General features: G+C 43.2%; 1 protein-coding gene across 1 annotated transcript in view; it reads right to left on the bottom strand.

The window, feature by feature from the left end:
- Positions 1 to 10,942, bottom strand: part of LOC121302757 (phospholipid-transporting ATPase IB-like) — a 40,429-nt gene extending 29,487 nt beyond the window's left edge. Inside the window, exons 1-6 of the mRNA XM_041232925.1 lie at positions 10,796 to 10,942; positions 8,670 to 8,792; positions 7,268 to 7,346; positions 4,829 to 4,890; positions 4,266 to 4,322; positions 1,021 to 1,128 (exon numbers count right to left, since the gene is read on the bottom strand). Coding sequence (XP_041088859.1) covers positions 1,021 to 1,128; positions 4,266 to 4,322; positions 4,829 to 4,890; positions 7,268 to 7,346; positions 8,670 to 8,729 — 366 coding nt within the window. The 5' untranslated portion in view covers positions 8,730 to 8,792; positions 10,796 to 10,942. The remainder of the gene's footprint in view (positions 1 to 1,020; positions 1,129 to 4,265; positions 4,323 to 4,828; positions 4,891 to 7,267; positions 7,347 to 8,669; positions 8,793 to 10,795) is intronic.
- Between the last annotated feature and the right edge of the window lie 3,973 nt (positions 10,943 to 14,915).

The following is a 14,915-nucleotide window of genomic DNA, read 5'->3' on the forward strand; positions in this document are numbered from 1 at the left end:
ACTTGATCACATTAATCAAAATGGGCTTTAAAAGAACAGCTCCCTAAAACAGCTCTTACACATTCCTTACAGCAGTCCTTAAACATTCCTTAAAACAGCTCTTAAACATCCCTTACAGCAGTCCTTAAACATTCCTTAAAGCAGTTCTTAAACATTCCTTACAGCAGTCCATAAAGTTCTGTGAACAGGGTCCTATACTTCAACTGTGCTTTAAATGCTGCCTCACAAGAGGCTCCACATCCCAAATGAAATGATAAAAACAAAACAAGCAAAAGATCCAAAAGAAGACCGGGACCAGTGATAACACTGCTGGTGCTAATAGTAAATGCTAATAGATTTTAAATCCTCGATTATCATGGCAGTATGAAAAGCATTTCTATTTGCGTTTGTCGACTGTGCAACATCCTATTTAAATTAAAAAGTGCACTTAAACAGCAGCAGTACATTTAGACAGGGATCTCAAACTGAAATTATAATAGCAATGCATGACTGACAGTCACTCTGCTGCTGCTATCATTTCAGTGACAACAGCTTTCCAACCAGGTCAATAAACACACACAGCATCTGGAATGGAAAGAGAAGAGGAATTTGTTGCAGCAGCTAAATAGACAAAAAAACTAAAAAAAACCCTAATGAATAAACATTATTTCTTCAAAGAGAAGGAGCCGGTCCCTCCCTTCGCAGCTCAGAGATCTCTTCCCAGACAACGGGGGAGAAGCGCTGTGTCTAAAAGTAGACGTGCAGCTTTTTCCCATCTGTCTTCAACAGGTGAGCCTGTCTCCAGAGCTGTCAATCTCTTTCACTCTCCTGCTAAAATAAACCCGGGTGGGGCGGCTTTCGTGATGCAACGCCTCAAAGTACTTTAAAGATTTAAAAAAAACAAATGAAGTGTACAGAACAACCCTGACAAGACAGACGTCTGGACTGCGTTTCTTTTTGATGCTACAGCACGTGTTGTGATCTTCTGCTCAAGCGTGTCACAGAAACGCAGTAATCTTGCAGTCTAGAGGCAGCACTGACCTGACCCAGCATGTCCGGAGCGATGGGGATGGCAGGCCAGATGACAGAGTACACTCCGAAGAAGACCATCCACATCAGCATGCTGCCCCACACGGCCATGTGACTGAACTGCAGGGGAGAGAGAGCAGGAGAGCCAAGTCAGTCCCGATACAGAGGAGCCCAGCAGCTGGGATGGGAGCGAGGGTCAGTCCTGATACAGAGGAGCCCAGCAGCAGGGATGGGAGCGAGGGTCAGTCCTGTTCAGAGGAGCCCAGCAGCAGGGATGGGAGCGAGGGTCAGTCCTGATACAGAGGAGCCCAGCAGCAGGGATGGGAGCGAGGGTCAGTCCTGTTCAGAGGAGCCCAGCAGCTGGGATGGGAGCGAGGGTCAGTCCTGTTACAGAGGAGCCCAGCAGCTGGGATGGGAGCGAGGGTCAGTCCTGATAGAGAGGAGCCCAGCAGCTGGGATGTGCACACAGGTTCAGAAGCATTGATTCCTCAGAACCTGACTGAGTTTGGCATTTTATGAAGTTCATGCATTCAAGTCTTTAAGGTGATTGTGATTCACAAGTTTTGTATGTTTTTCTGGTAACACTTTACATTGAGTGTCTCTAATTACTGTGTATTTACATACTAATTACCTAGTAAATACATGTGTACTTACACACAATTACAATATTGTTGTGCATAGTTACAATGTAAGTGCACAATTGTATCAGGAAAGGGTTAGGGTTAGGTTAAGGTAAAGGATAAGGTTAGGGTTAGGGTTAGGTTAAGGTAAAGGATAAGGTTAGGGTTAGGGTTATATCATGCAAAAAGATTTACATATTAAGTACACAGTACCTATGCACAATAACATTGTAATTATGTGCAAGTACACATGTATTTACTAAGTAACTACTATGTAAATACACAGTAATTACAGACTCAATGCAAAAGTGTTATGTTTTTTTTCAGACTTGAATTACTCCAGTTACTTGACTTCAAAAGTTTTACTTTATTATGGACAGCTAATTTATTGTAAGCCCCCCTCTTTATCGTTGTGGTATTCAGTCGTTAACCACTTACTAATGTCTGCTAATTGCCCAGTGTACTGTGTACCTCTCAACACTGTCCCTGCTTGCTTTTGTTTTTTTCTGGCCCTTAAGACTGGATCAAATTGAGGTACACAACGGCATTACTTCGTCATTTGAAGAGATTTCTATGTGATCTATTTGAACCTGCCTTGTGGTTGCACTTATAGTAATTTAAAGTAAATACACTGACTGGCCAAACAATTACAGAACAGCTTTAATTATGAAACAGGACCACTTCGCTGCCGGAACTCTGCTTGAGTGGAAACAGGTGTGTCTTCACTCCTTTTGTTTTATTAACATGTCACGTGACCGCATACATTTGCATACAAGGGGATTTTCTCGTCTCTAGTTTGGCTCACACTGATGACCTTGTTTTATGAGCTGTCAGTGTGCAGTAATGCTGGGATTGTGAAACTGGATGATTGCTGCCTGCCCTCCCTATGGAACAAACATGCTGCAGCTGTGCTCCTATTGCTCTGCAGTGAATGCAGCTTCTAAATAAAATAAACACACACACACACACACACACACACACACACACACACACACACACACACACACACACACACACACACACACACACACACACACACACACACACACACACACACACACACACACACACACTCACACTCACACATACACACTCACACATACACTCACACTCACACCTCTATCTATCTATCTATCTATCTATCTAGATATATACTGTATATACTGTATATAGATATTTACTTCTTCTTTTCATTAACTATTTTACTTGAAAGTAACAATGAAGAAGAAAAGTAATTGATAAACTGAAAACTTACTATTTTAATAATTAGTTAAAATGTTTTGGTTTTCTTCATCTTCATATAGCACGGTAGAAATAGCTAGTTAGACTGATGTTGTTGTTCTACATATTGCAGTCTGCGAATCTGGGCAAAGTCTGAAACCTACTTACTAGATTTCTTTTTATACCTTTTGCTAAATAGGAATAGCATAGCCTACCACATCCTGAGCGGCAATCAGGACCAAGTCTCCTTTATGTTGGGTTTGTCACCCAGCCCTGGCCTGTCACTGTGGCTCCCAGAGCCTCTCTCTCCACATGCTGTACTCAGCTGGCTCTGTTAATTCCCTCCCCTGGGAGAGCTCTCTCTAACACACATCACTGCAACTCCCCCCCCCCCTCTCCCCCCCTGCCAGGTGTTTGACTCACTAGCTAACTACTGGAATGCTGAGACTAATGGGGCAGGGAGGGTTTGAAATCGCCTTTTACACTTTCCCCGGGGCTTTCTATTAACAGGACACATTAAAGGGACTGCACTGGGGACTGAAGCCCTCACTGCAAACACACACACACACACACACACACACACACACACACACACACACACACACACACACACACACACACACACACACACACACACACAGCGTGATGCAGAGGCAGCCGGGGGCTCACCCACACACTCGCTTCCCAAAGAAAAGAAACATGTTTTATTGGGCGGCAAGAGGGTATACCCATTACCCATCACACACAAATGAGGCAGTCTTGATGGCAGTTTTATGATGTGCCTGGTCCACTGAGAGCTTGACATTCCCATTCATTTGGAATCCTATGAAGAATGCTTCCAGTTTCGACTGGGGACACAGAGGCGACGGTATTCCGATATCCAATTATCCATGGGAAAGGAGCGTTCTGAATGGTCAGCTGGTCTCTGTATGGGGAGCTGGGCTCAAGGAATTTCAAATCATACTGGAAGGCAAGCTCAAAGCAGTCTCTGACCTTACAAGTTCAATTTAATTTCCCTTATCTAAATCCCAAGTACTGAAGCATTACTTTGGAGTTTGACTTTACATGACTTTCACAGACAGATAAGTAAAAACAGGAGAGCTCTCAGTCTGCTAATTTACACCGAAAGAAGAAGACGACTCACTTGCATTACAAGAAAAACATGTATGTTTGTGGTCTTCTTTGTACAGATCAGAATCTAGTCTTTTTATTGTTATAAGAACAACAAGATCTGTAATTTTGTTGCTACCAGTGACTTTTAAACAAGAGTAAGTGAATGAGCTTGCATAAAACACACCTCTGGACCTGCAAAGCTCTTCGGTATATGCAGCCTGCCTGACAAACAGCAGGTTAAGAGGTTGGTACATGCAGTTCAGCAGTACGTTACTTAGCTGAGCAAATTGTTCTCATACTCACCCTTGTCCACGCGGTTGTTTCTAAGCCAGCTTTCAAACAGACTGTCACTACAACGTACTGTGAAAAGAAAGAACAAATGCTGTGTCACTGTGTTCGCTCTGTGCTAAAGGTGCGCTGTCTTCTTGAAAATTCAAAGCCCCTTTATTAAACTTAAGCTGAGGGAACACCTTGGAACTTGGTTTCAAGAGACTAGGTTTCAGGTCACCGCATGGCACACCAGGGGAAACTTGGGGTTGATACAGCGAAGCTTCCTCAAACTAGGTCTCTAGGTCTCCTGGAACCAGGTTTCAAGCTGCTGTTCCTGAAAGAGCAGCTTAGTGTCCTGTCAGTTTTACTCACATCTTGCCAGGAGACAAGCTCCTGAATTTAAATCTAGAAGCTTTTTATTTTTCCTGCATCAATTTTTATATAGGCTCATTACATTACATCCCATCTACACTACTTCTTATCCAATCCAGTTTTACTAGATCACTTAAAAAGCTTGAAAGCTTGTCTATGGTATTTTCCAATCCAATAATGGTACAAAGAAAGGTATTTCTGAGAGCCATTTGCAATGAACTTACCGTATAGACGATGTTCCCAACAAACAGGTAGTCAGTAGCATGTCCGTTATGAAACACTGAATCTGCCAATCAGAAAACAGAAAGATGTTGAATTAAGTAGCATTTCCACTGAGCACATATAAGGGGGTCTAATCAACTGCTTGAAACAGCGGCGGAGCTAAATACCACAATCACTACTACATTAAAACCACATCTGTCATTTTAGCTCATTCAACAAAAAACTCAAAATGCACAAGCTCATTACTGTATGAGTCCCTTTCGTGGTACAGTATCAAACAAACCACATGCAGTGCTGTAAATACAAGACCATTGATAATTCTTCGGGTGCTGTAGAACCCCTTACAAGAGTTCCCCACAGTAAAAGCACAACAAAAAGTAATAAAGCATAGTGAATGCATGGTAAAGAATTGGTAAGCATTGTGAAGCCCTGAGAGGTATAGTACAGCATGTTAAAAACATGGCACACCATGCTAAACGAAGAGTATAACCATGGAACGGCATGGGGGAAAACTACAAAATGACTGCCCATTTACCAGGGTATACTTTTATAAGGGAATGCAGAAGCAGGGATCAAAACAGTGGCGCAACTTAATATTGCCATAGATATATTCAATTAGGACTAAACCCTTTAAAGACAACAATACACTGAGGAGACTCACACACACTGTTAGAGATACTGCTTTTCTCCAAGCCCCCTTCTTTTAATGATTAATGGAAGGCAATGTTTAGATCAATTGAATTGATCCACAGTACACAAAACCTGGACTGACCCGGTTATTCAATGCGAAGCCTGCAGTAACCTGCACTTTCTGCAGCCCCGCCTCGCTCCGCAGTGGTAGTTCAGAGACGCTGAGAAAGGAGACGGGGAATCTACAGAAAGCAGCAAGCTTGCTGACAGATCACCGGATTCAGTGACACGCTTAAGTGAAGGACTTAATTGCTTTGCCTTACTTCCTTGTGTGCACACTGGTAATACAACCGGCTCTTTCAGTAAGAAAGATTCAAAGTCGAAATATTTTGGTTCCAAGACAGCACTGCCTTCAGGCAAACAGTACGCTTGTACAGAACACAGCTCCTAAAAGGAGTGACACCAGAGCTTAAAAAACCAGGAGCCTTGAAAGCTCAAGCAGCTTTATTACTTATACTGAATAGATTTGTTTTAATAGTTAGTGTTGCTTTCTGGTAGCTAGTCACGTCCCGAGATGTAGGTCAGACCCAATAGCTGCAATCTGGCTGCTTAACTTTTACAAAACAAGACCAAAAAGCAAGTCTAACCATCGCATTAACATCGAGAAAAGCTTTACTAGCCCTAGTTATATATTTCGGTGATGAAATGATTTAATACGTTTTCTGTCTTATTCCTGCATAATAAAACGAAACAGTCGCAAGTGAGTGCAACTCCCTCCTTCAGGACTGCACAACACCACACACACGTCTCTGGCTTAAAGGTGATTTGATGCTAATTATTATGTTAATTCCAAAAGAGCCAACAGTAATTAGTTGTGCTAATTAATCCCACTGTTCAAATAACAGATATCCGTGAGTGTTAATTAACAATCCCATTCAAATGAAAGGTAAATAATTACACCGACAGGAGGAACAGTGTATCCAGTTTCATTTACACTCCCCTCCAGGCTGCCTCAACATTCAGTTCACTGTAACTCCCCGTTTCCAAAACATACCATCGTGCTGTCGTGGATTAGCAGGTAGCACGCACCTCCAGATTTGAACCCTTCCCAAGGAATAATGCTAGACAGATGCACTCAACTACTAGACCTGTAAGTAATAAGCCTTCGCACGAGAAGTAACGACAATGGGACAGAGAGACGGGACAGTGATGCTAAATGTTTCGGGAAATTGTACAATACATGCAATTGATGCAGCAAATTCAAAGTCCTAATTATTTGGCCTGAAACGACCATTCATCACACTGCCCGTACAGAAGCTAGGCTTCCCCTCCTCACTTTCTTTCAAAATCACCCTTGGGCAGTCTTTTTAGAAGGGCTTTTTTTCACAGAACACACACATAAAAGGACAATAAACAGGTAAGAAATTAATGAAAGAAAAGATTTTGCTGATTTTGCTGCGCACCAAAAAGCAGGAAAAAAAAAATTCTGTCCAATTAAAACTATTCAACATTTCGTTCATATTCTGGTGACCAGAGTGCACACCTGTTAACAACATCAATCAAATAGTTTACCAATGTGTGCCACAACACAGGGAATACAAACTTAAAAGCAGAGTCTGGCAAACAGCACTGCAATAATGAAAGAGAGGTTTCAGATCCTGACTGCTGTGTCGACTGAGGCCTGCACACAGAACCTGCTGGAACTGGCAGAGCTGTCAATCAGCGGCAGGCTCTGGACTGGGAGTGGAGGTGCTGCTGGCTTAGTCCTAACCTGGGGATCGAAAGTGTTACTAATAGAGAGGAGCGATTACCGTGATCCAGCACTTTGAGTGGAAACCAGAAGAGGATGATGGAGTGGAGGAGGGCGTTGATACAGTGACCCCAGAAAACCTTTGGGAAAAACAAACCAGGAGAGTTAAGAAGCGGCCAAAACACACACCAGACATCTTCCACTCATAACAAGCCTTTCACTGCCTCCCTGGCACAGCCGCACTCCGTCTTCAACAGCTACACTTTACAGGTTTGCCCTAAATGAATGATTTCCTTATTCCCCTTTACGGGCTATCATTAGCAGCCTCACGGCTGCAGGTATGGATTCCACGTGAATATGATTCGTAGGGACTGGACTGCTTCCTGCGTGCAAAGTGCTTGCCTGGGTATAACCGGCTACACAGCACATTGCAAAAACAGAACGATGTATCGTAATGATCCTCAAACCAGCTTGACCAGTTTAAAACCATCTATGCCAATATAAACCAGCACTGGTAGAGTTATTGTTGGAATTTGAAACAGGGTGTTTTGTTAATTAGAATACTTCAGCCACCACCCATGAATGGTACCAGCAGCTTAAGATGGAAATAGACAAAAGAAATCACAGCTGAGATGAGATGCACTGATTGGGAATCAATTGAAAGGAATGCTTTTGTTCTCAGATGCCATAAACCACTATTCCAACGATGCTCCTAAATACAGCTATATGTCTGGTTAGTGGATGGAAGGGGGCATTGCCATGCTTGCTGAGCTCCACCTGAAGGTTCTAGATGCCTAGGTGTGTGTGTGCTCTACATGCCTTGTTGTGTGAGTGTTCTAGATGCCTCGCTGTGTGTGTGTTCTAGATGCCTTGCTGTGTGTGTGTTCTAGATGCCTCGCTATGTGTGTTCTAGGTGCCTCGCTGTGTGTGTGTTCTAGATGCCTCGCTGTGTGTGTTCTAGATGCCTCGCTGTGTGTGTGTTCTAGGTGCCTCGCTGTGAGTGTGTGTTCTAGTTGCCTCGCTGTGTGTGTGTTCTAGATGCCTCGCTGTGTGTGTGTTCTAGGTGCCTCGCTGTGTGTGTGTGTTCTAGATGCCTCGCTGTGCGTGTGCTCTAGATGCCTCTAGATGCCTGTGTGTGTGTTCTGTGCCTCGCTGTGTGTGTGTTCTAGGTGCCTCGCTCTAGATGCCTCGCTGTGTGTGTTCTAGATGCCTCGCTGTGTGTGTGTGTTCTAGATGCCTCGCTGTGTGTGTTCTAGGTGCCTCGCTGTGTGTGTGTTCTAGATGCCTCGCTGTGTGTGTGTGCTGTGTGTGTGCTCTAGATGCCTCGCTGTGTGTGTTCTAGATGCCTCGCTGTGTGTGTTCTAGGTGCCTCGCTGTGTATGTGTGTGTTCTAGGTGCTTCGCTGTGTGTGTGTGTTCTAGGGTGCTTCGCTGTGTGTGCAGGTGCATCTCCATGCTGCTCACCTTGGTGTTGAACCCGTCAGCGTTCTGGGTGATCTTGTAGAGCTGGGGGAACCGGAGCATGCTCTCCTGACTGCACGGCCGGTCGAAGATACCCAGAATGAATGGAGGGAGGGCAGTGAAGATCTTAGAAAACAAGGGAAACCATTCATTGCAGACGGGTCAAAGCAAACAGAGAGCTGTGAGGGCATGCATTGGGCTCCCTGGTCATAAGCTGAGGTGGAATCACTTGGATCCAATTTGACAATCAGCTGCTAGGAACCGGACAACCTTAGATGGGCTGAATGGCCTCTTCTCAATTGCAAATGTTCTTGTGTTCATATGTTTTTATGCTTTAACTTGGGGGAATGCACGGAAAGAAAAAGCTGCTCACCTTAAATTACTTTATCTACACAGTATACAGGGTATATTCTGGGATTGTGTCTGTGTGTGTGTGTGTGTGTGTGTGTGTGTGTGTGTGTGTGTGTGTGTGTGACTGTGTTACTGTATGAGTTTGTGTCTGTGTGAATAAGGTAAAACGCCTATGATAAATCCATTCAGGTCTCTCAAGACAGGAGGCCACTAAGAAAACACTTTGCAAACTGCGAGTCTGTGTTAGGATTGCATCTGTATTACTGAACACTGTGTGTTTGTAGATTGAGATTAGCAAACACAGTAGCGTCTAAATCTTTTAATCCTTCTTTTATGTTTTCTTACATTCCAGCAGCGTCAAATACACTGTGCAGGTAAAATTCCTTTCACAAACAAAAAACAAACAGTGTGTTAACCCGACCACCTGCACATGGCAATTTAACCCCCTCTCAAATATATAACTCCTCGGTATACAGTGCTTCTTGTATTCCAATCAAAGAAACAATGTGCAAAGCCAGTGTCAATACAGAAACTCTAAACAAAAAGCATACAAGCAAACTTTTTCCAAAGCATTTAACTTGTGGGAACACTCCTAGCTACATACCTTCAATTAATACCTATAGAAATGTGAGAAGGCTCGAAGCAAATGAACAATAGTTCAACATGACCCTGAGCTCCAGCAAAGTCAAACCCAGGATTTATTTCAGGAAACGTTTTTAAAAGCTTATGTCATAGTCTCGGACGGAGGTGCTAATACAGCTGCAGAATACAACAGCTCCCTCTTAGTTTTGATACCTGACTTGCACATCAAAAAAGGGACATATTGAAAACAGCGAGTTATACAGTAACATATAGTACTTGTAGCCTTTACTGTCAACAAGGTGGAACCGTTTATTACCCGACTCCGTGACTTTGCATATCGTGAAATAGAGGGACCACTGTAGTTACAGGAGTTACATTGCCTGTGTAAGTGCCAATGCAGCTGCTCTGTCTAACACAGTGCTACAGCAGGTTGTATGTTTGATGCACATCCTTGTGTTGCTGCAACTTTCTGAGCATGTGGATTTACTGCATTTACTGAATAATATCGACGAAATCCCAAACTGCTCCTTACTTGACTGGACTGCTCTCCAGAGGGTATTGTTCCATTAAACTCTCCCCATGATCAACACAGATTTTGGTACATGCTAGTTGCTTACACTGGATCGTGTGCTTGGAACACCTGATGACAGAAATACTGAAAAGGAGCCATTTTAAAAGATTCTGGTTTCACTGTTGGCATTGTTTAAAATAAGATTGTCTTTACCTTGTACAGCATATTTGATTTGTTTCTTATTGGGTGAAGTCATTTGTTTTGTCTGTAACACTTCTGTAACACTGCATGTTAATTTATTGTCGGGGAGGCGGGGGTACTGTGGTATGCTGCTCATTGACTGGTTCAATAGGGAGGTATTTGTAATATGCTTTGGAAAAGGGCATGTTTTATTTTCATGGTTGCTTACCTCACATGTACTAGGTACACACATATTCAGAGTATATTCTCCTATATACACAGCTTTCTCTAACAGTATGATTTCTGTACACAGAATTCAACACAGACCGTATCTCTGGGTTGCTATGGTCTGGGTCTCACAGAGCAGTGTGAAATAATCATTTTATTATTTATAGGACATGAATGGTTTCCCAGACTCGTTGATTGGAAAACGCGATACAACCCATAGACATAAACAACAGAGGCATGTCAGAACAGCTCTGTAGGCTGTCACGGGGAGACTCACCACATTGTAGAGCCCGATGCACCATCTCTCAAACAGAATCTGCCCCGAAAATCCATTAACAAACGCAAACCAGAGCTGGAACAGGAGAAGGGGAGACAAGAGAAAAAAACAGGGCTTGAGAGAATTCACATTTTCCAGCACCGCAGTTCAATGCATGGGTCAGGAACTGTCTGAGAGTCAAGGGTGACCAGCACAACACAGCTGCCTGACGATGAGACACTAGTTTGGCATGCAGTGAAATAAATATGAGACCCAGGGAAGAGCACAAAGTCAGGCTCTAGATAATTAAAAGAAAACAGGCATGGACTGCCCTGATTACCACTGCCGTTGTATATGTTTGAGTTGTTGTTTCAATTGATTATAGCCTCCATCATGACCACAGATGTATTAAATCTTCAGATGTTAACAACAGTTTTATCCTGAGTGTTGATGATCTACCATAATGACGAGTCACGACCACTCCTGAGACCCATCGGTACGGGATTATCCCTTTCACACTTTATCGGTACAGCGGTCCCCTGATAACAGCTGTCAGTGCTATTCAACAGGCTGAGGGGTTGATTTGATCCATGTATATCCTGCCAGGATGCGTTGCCCCTGGATTTCACAAGGGCATTTTGTAGCACTGGGCTGCTGCTTGATATGTGATTTTGCTATATATGCTGCTATTGTACAGTATGACAGAGGATTGAACCGCCGACTCCATTAATGTGTCTGTGCAATCTGACTGCTTCGTTAGCATTTTAAACAGTGGCTCACTTGCACTCTGTCTTCCTAAAACACCAACGCACAGGCGTGCGGCACATCCTACGTCAGTAGTGAACTGGTTGCATTTGACGGCTATTTGGAAGACAGGATGCTTGGTTCCTGGTGTTAAATGACCTCTGTCTGCAGTAAAGCTGAGGGCACATGATGACACTGTGGCTGGAACCTGGTTTCAGGAGACTAGGTTTCCGGCCCCTGCATGGCACACCAGGGGAGAGCTTGAGGTTTGATACAGCAAAGCTGCCTCAAACTAGGTCACCTGGTCCCCTGGAACCAGGTTTCAAGCTACTGTTCCTGAAAAAGTGGCTTCATGTTCCCTCAGTTTAAGGTCAGTAGCTATCTAAATCACTCAACCACCATCACAACTGGCACAGAGATCACAAGGAAACTGAAGAGAATGTACCAGGGATTAACTGTGGCAGACAGTACCAACATCATGAACTCAAGAAGCCGGTCTCAAATTGTTTCACGCCAACAGGTGCAGCGAGAAAACCTCACGTTACAAACATCCCAGTTCCAGCAGAGTGGAACAAAGGGCAGCATCCCCAGAGGTCTGGGGGACACTTCAGCTCATTGGACACTGCCAGGATCAAAGAGAGAGGAACGGAGCGGAGGGATTCAATATACAGAGTAGCAGCGGCACGCACTCTGAAACTAACTGATGCAGCACTTGTTTCGGTACATTAAGAGACATGGTATCATTTTACTGGGCACTTTACTGTTGCATTAACCTATTAAGCACCAAATTAATTTTTCTTTAAAAAAAAAATCACAACACAAGCTGCATTTATGTAAATTGATAAGTTACATTTAGACTTTTCCTGGTAACAAAATTAGAGTACGCTATCATAACCATATAGTTTAATAGAAAATTAAGGGTACAAATATTCCAAAAAATTACAAGGTAGTATGTCCTCAAATGAGCACAATGGCACTTAATGGGTTAACCCCTTAACCTTCGACTTGTGTCACTATTTTCTGTACACACCCAATATATGGAATGTGCATCTAATTCCAACACCAGGTTGTGCATTACTGACAGTATGCATTAGCTAATGCTGGGGCAGGTATTCAAACACTGTGTTTTGCATTGATTACTGACAGTATGCATTAGCTAGTGCTGGGGCAGGTATTCAAACACCAGGTTCTGCATTGATTACTGACAGTATGCATTAGCTAGTGCTCACATATCTGCTTGAATAGGGCTGCAGCAGTGTCGGCGCCAGCAATGCTGGAGCCACGAACGCTAACAATCTGTATCGAACAGTATGTTACACGGGTCACAGCCTTAGCTAAATAAATACTCTGTGCCAGTGATTTGCAAGAGGGACTATGACCGTTTGAACAATGTCAAAGTGACCCACCCTGCGTGCTATCTGATGGTACTGTATTTACGTTGGGGTAGTTCATGCATGGGCTTTCCAGAGAGGTCCTGTTCACATGGGAAGCGCTGGGAGGTCTGTGTTACAATATTGAGGTCCTTGTTCTTGCTGTGGCTTAGGAGGCTAGACGGCCACCCTTGTGCTCAATAGGATTGACTCTACCAGAGCGGTCCAACAGATGGCTTACGGGCATATACAGGCTCAATGGGCTCCACAATAGAGCTTGTTTGAAGTATCCAGTTTAAGATATCTAATGGGTTTAAAAAGATTGGACGATTGTAGCAAAATATTATTATGTTTAAACAGTGAGCAGAAAACTACTGAAGCAATGTTTGTGTAGTAGCTACTATTTCTTTCTTTCTTTTTCTATTGGTGATATTTTATTCTGTATGGCTATCAGTGGTGTGGTCGAGCCAGGATGTGCAGGAATGTGCCGGATCGCTGTTCCACTGCTATTTACTACAGGCTGCTCTGACATCATCGCTCTGCCACTGACACACACACACGTAAAGCAAAGCCTTCTGAAAGAGGGAGAAAATACTTGCAGAAATGAGATAAATGCATTAGCTATTATACGTATTACTAGAAGTTCAGTATACAAATAAAATGTGAATTCGTACTGGTTTAAATCAACATTTCAGTTCCGGTATGGTCAGATTTAGGACCGTGCCACCGATGACTGTATAAGAGTTCCCTGATAACGGGTATGATTCTTCAATTCAAAATATCTGGCTAGACTGGAAATATCTGGACTGCTCAATAAATAACTAAGGTGAAGAATCTTATTCATTCAGATCTGCTCACCTAACTGCTCACACATCACGTTTTACAGTAATAATTCAGTAAACCTTGGTAGGACAGCTATGTTACACTCCATCGTGATCACTGATACTCTTACCTAGTGCCACAAGATAAAACTGACCTACATTAAGACCCGGGTTAAGCAACTCATGTAATATAAGACAACTGCAAATGACTAGGTGCAATCACATTGCATTGCGGAAGACTTGACCTATTGACTTGTTTCATTCATGACTAGTACATTTTGAAATGCACTGAATGTTTCAGGTTTTCTTTGTGAGGGTTACATAGGGGTACAAAACAAAACACACGAGGAAATGATTTTGCACTGGAAAGATATTAGAGATGGATCTGATAATCAGCCATTCCTTTGTTGCTGCCTTATCGGATACAGTTAATATTATTCTTTTGGGTACAATGGTGCTTTATTCACCCCAGCCAGCATAAACAAGGCTTCCTTTCCTGTTGCCCGAGACATCCGAAGAGCATCTCTCTCTCTCTCTCTCTCTCTCTCTCTCTCTCTCTCTCTCTCTCTCTCTCTCTCTCTCTCTCTCTCTCTCTCTCTCTCTCTGCAGCAGATCTATGCGCACAGCGTTCTGGTTTTGCTCAATTGAGTTTGTTTACTTTGAACAGGACACCAGCCTTCACTCTCCTGCGGGTAACCCATTGTGTTCCCTGTGAAGGGGGCTTCAGTCACTGCTGGTGTAGGAGGGCACAGGCAATGGCATGGAAGCAGCTCAGCAAAGCAGCATCTATACTGTGAGCAAGGCAAGGATACACATGCTTCCACATGCCTAAAGGGCAAACCCTTAGGAAAGGCTGCTGTGGTGAATCTGCAACATGATTTTACAGGGTTCCCATTCCCATATATTATACGTATCATGTATACCTTCCATCTACTTCAACCCTAAGCATCTGTTGATTTTAAATGCAGCAGAACCACTTCATCTGAACCGTGTTTCTTATCCAAACTAAATGCATGTCCTCCAACATAGTCTGCTCATCTCAATCCATGAAATACTTATAATACCCAACAAAGCACTTGATGAGCTGCAGGGTTTATTTAAAAACAAAAAGGTTACTGTCTACATTCTCCTCCCAGTCTCCACAGCATTTTTAACAAAAGGAGTTCTCAGCTGAAATGCTGTATTTTTTTTTTCTATCAAGTTTAG

Source organism: Polyodon spathula, chromosome 30, assembly GCF_017654505.1.
Source record: "Polyodon spathula isolate WHYD16114869_AA chromosome 30, ASM1765450v1, whole genome shotgun sequence".
Taxonomy (NCBI): domain Eukaryota; kingdom Metazoa; phylum Chordata; class Actinopteri; order Acipenseriformes; family Polyodontidae; genus Polyodon; species Polyodon spathula.